Source organism: Eurypyga helias, unplaced genomic scaffold, assembly GCF_000690775.1.
Source record: "Eurypyga helias isolate BGI_N326 unplaced genomic scaffold, ASM69077v1 scaffold34098, whole genome shotgun sequence".
In the NCBI taxonomy this organism is placed as follows: domain Eukaryota; kingdom Metazoa; phylum Chordata; class Aves; order Eurypygiformes; family Eurypygidae; genus Eurypyga; species Eurypyga helias.
Window position 1 is genome coordinate 2,006 of NW_010269410.1, and position 555 is coordinate 2,560.

The window sequence follows — 555 nt, forward strand, 5'->3', positions numbered from 1 at the left end:
CCGCTCCCCGGACGGGCCGGCCGCACTCCCGTTCGCGTGCCGTGTGCCCAGCGCAGCCTACGCGCTGCCTCGCGTCAGCAACGCCCATCCGGCCGGGTTACGGCGCGGCAGGAATCCACAGCGGATTCAAAAGACACCGAACCTCCCTCTCGAAACACAAAGCTGGAGGAGCTCAAACCTGCTCATCTCGTTCGTGTGCCCAGTTCTGGAGCCGAAGTTCCAGCAAGGTGTCATAGACGCCCTGCGGAGAGTCAGCCTGCACCTCAGTCATGTGCTCCAGGAAAGCCTTCAGTTCCCGGGAGTTGTTGGCGAAGACTGGAATGAACTCCTCCGAATTAGCCTGTAACACAGCCAGGAAAAGTCCAGCACCCAGATCAGTCTCAGCCAGGCTGGTCCTTCTTCCCAGAGTCTGCGACGCGACAGACACAGCACTGCACGGGATGCCGACTACGGCAGGAATCGGCTCTGAGCAACAGCTTTGAGAGGCCCCTTGTCTCTGGGACTAACAGGTCAGGGCTTGTGATAGAGTCATGGAATCAGAGTGGTTTGAGTTGG

General features: G+C 59.6%; 1 protein-coding gene across 1 annotated transcript in view; it reads right to left on the reverse strand.

Moving 5' to 3' along the window:
- The window catches only part of VPS11 (vacuolar protein sorting 11 homolog (S. cerevisiae)), a gene marked incomplete at both ends in the record, with an annotated part of 2,067 nt that extends 1,658 nt beyond the window's left edge, over positions 1-409 (reverse strand). The window contains one exon of the mRNA XM_010158104.1: positions 179-409. Coding sequence (XP_010156406.1) covers positions 179-409 — 231 coding nt within the window. The remainder of the gene's footprint in view (positions 1-178) is intronic.
- Between the last annotated feature and the right edge of the window lie 146 nt (positions 410-555).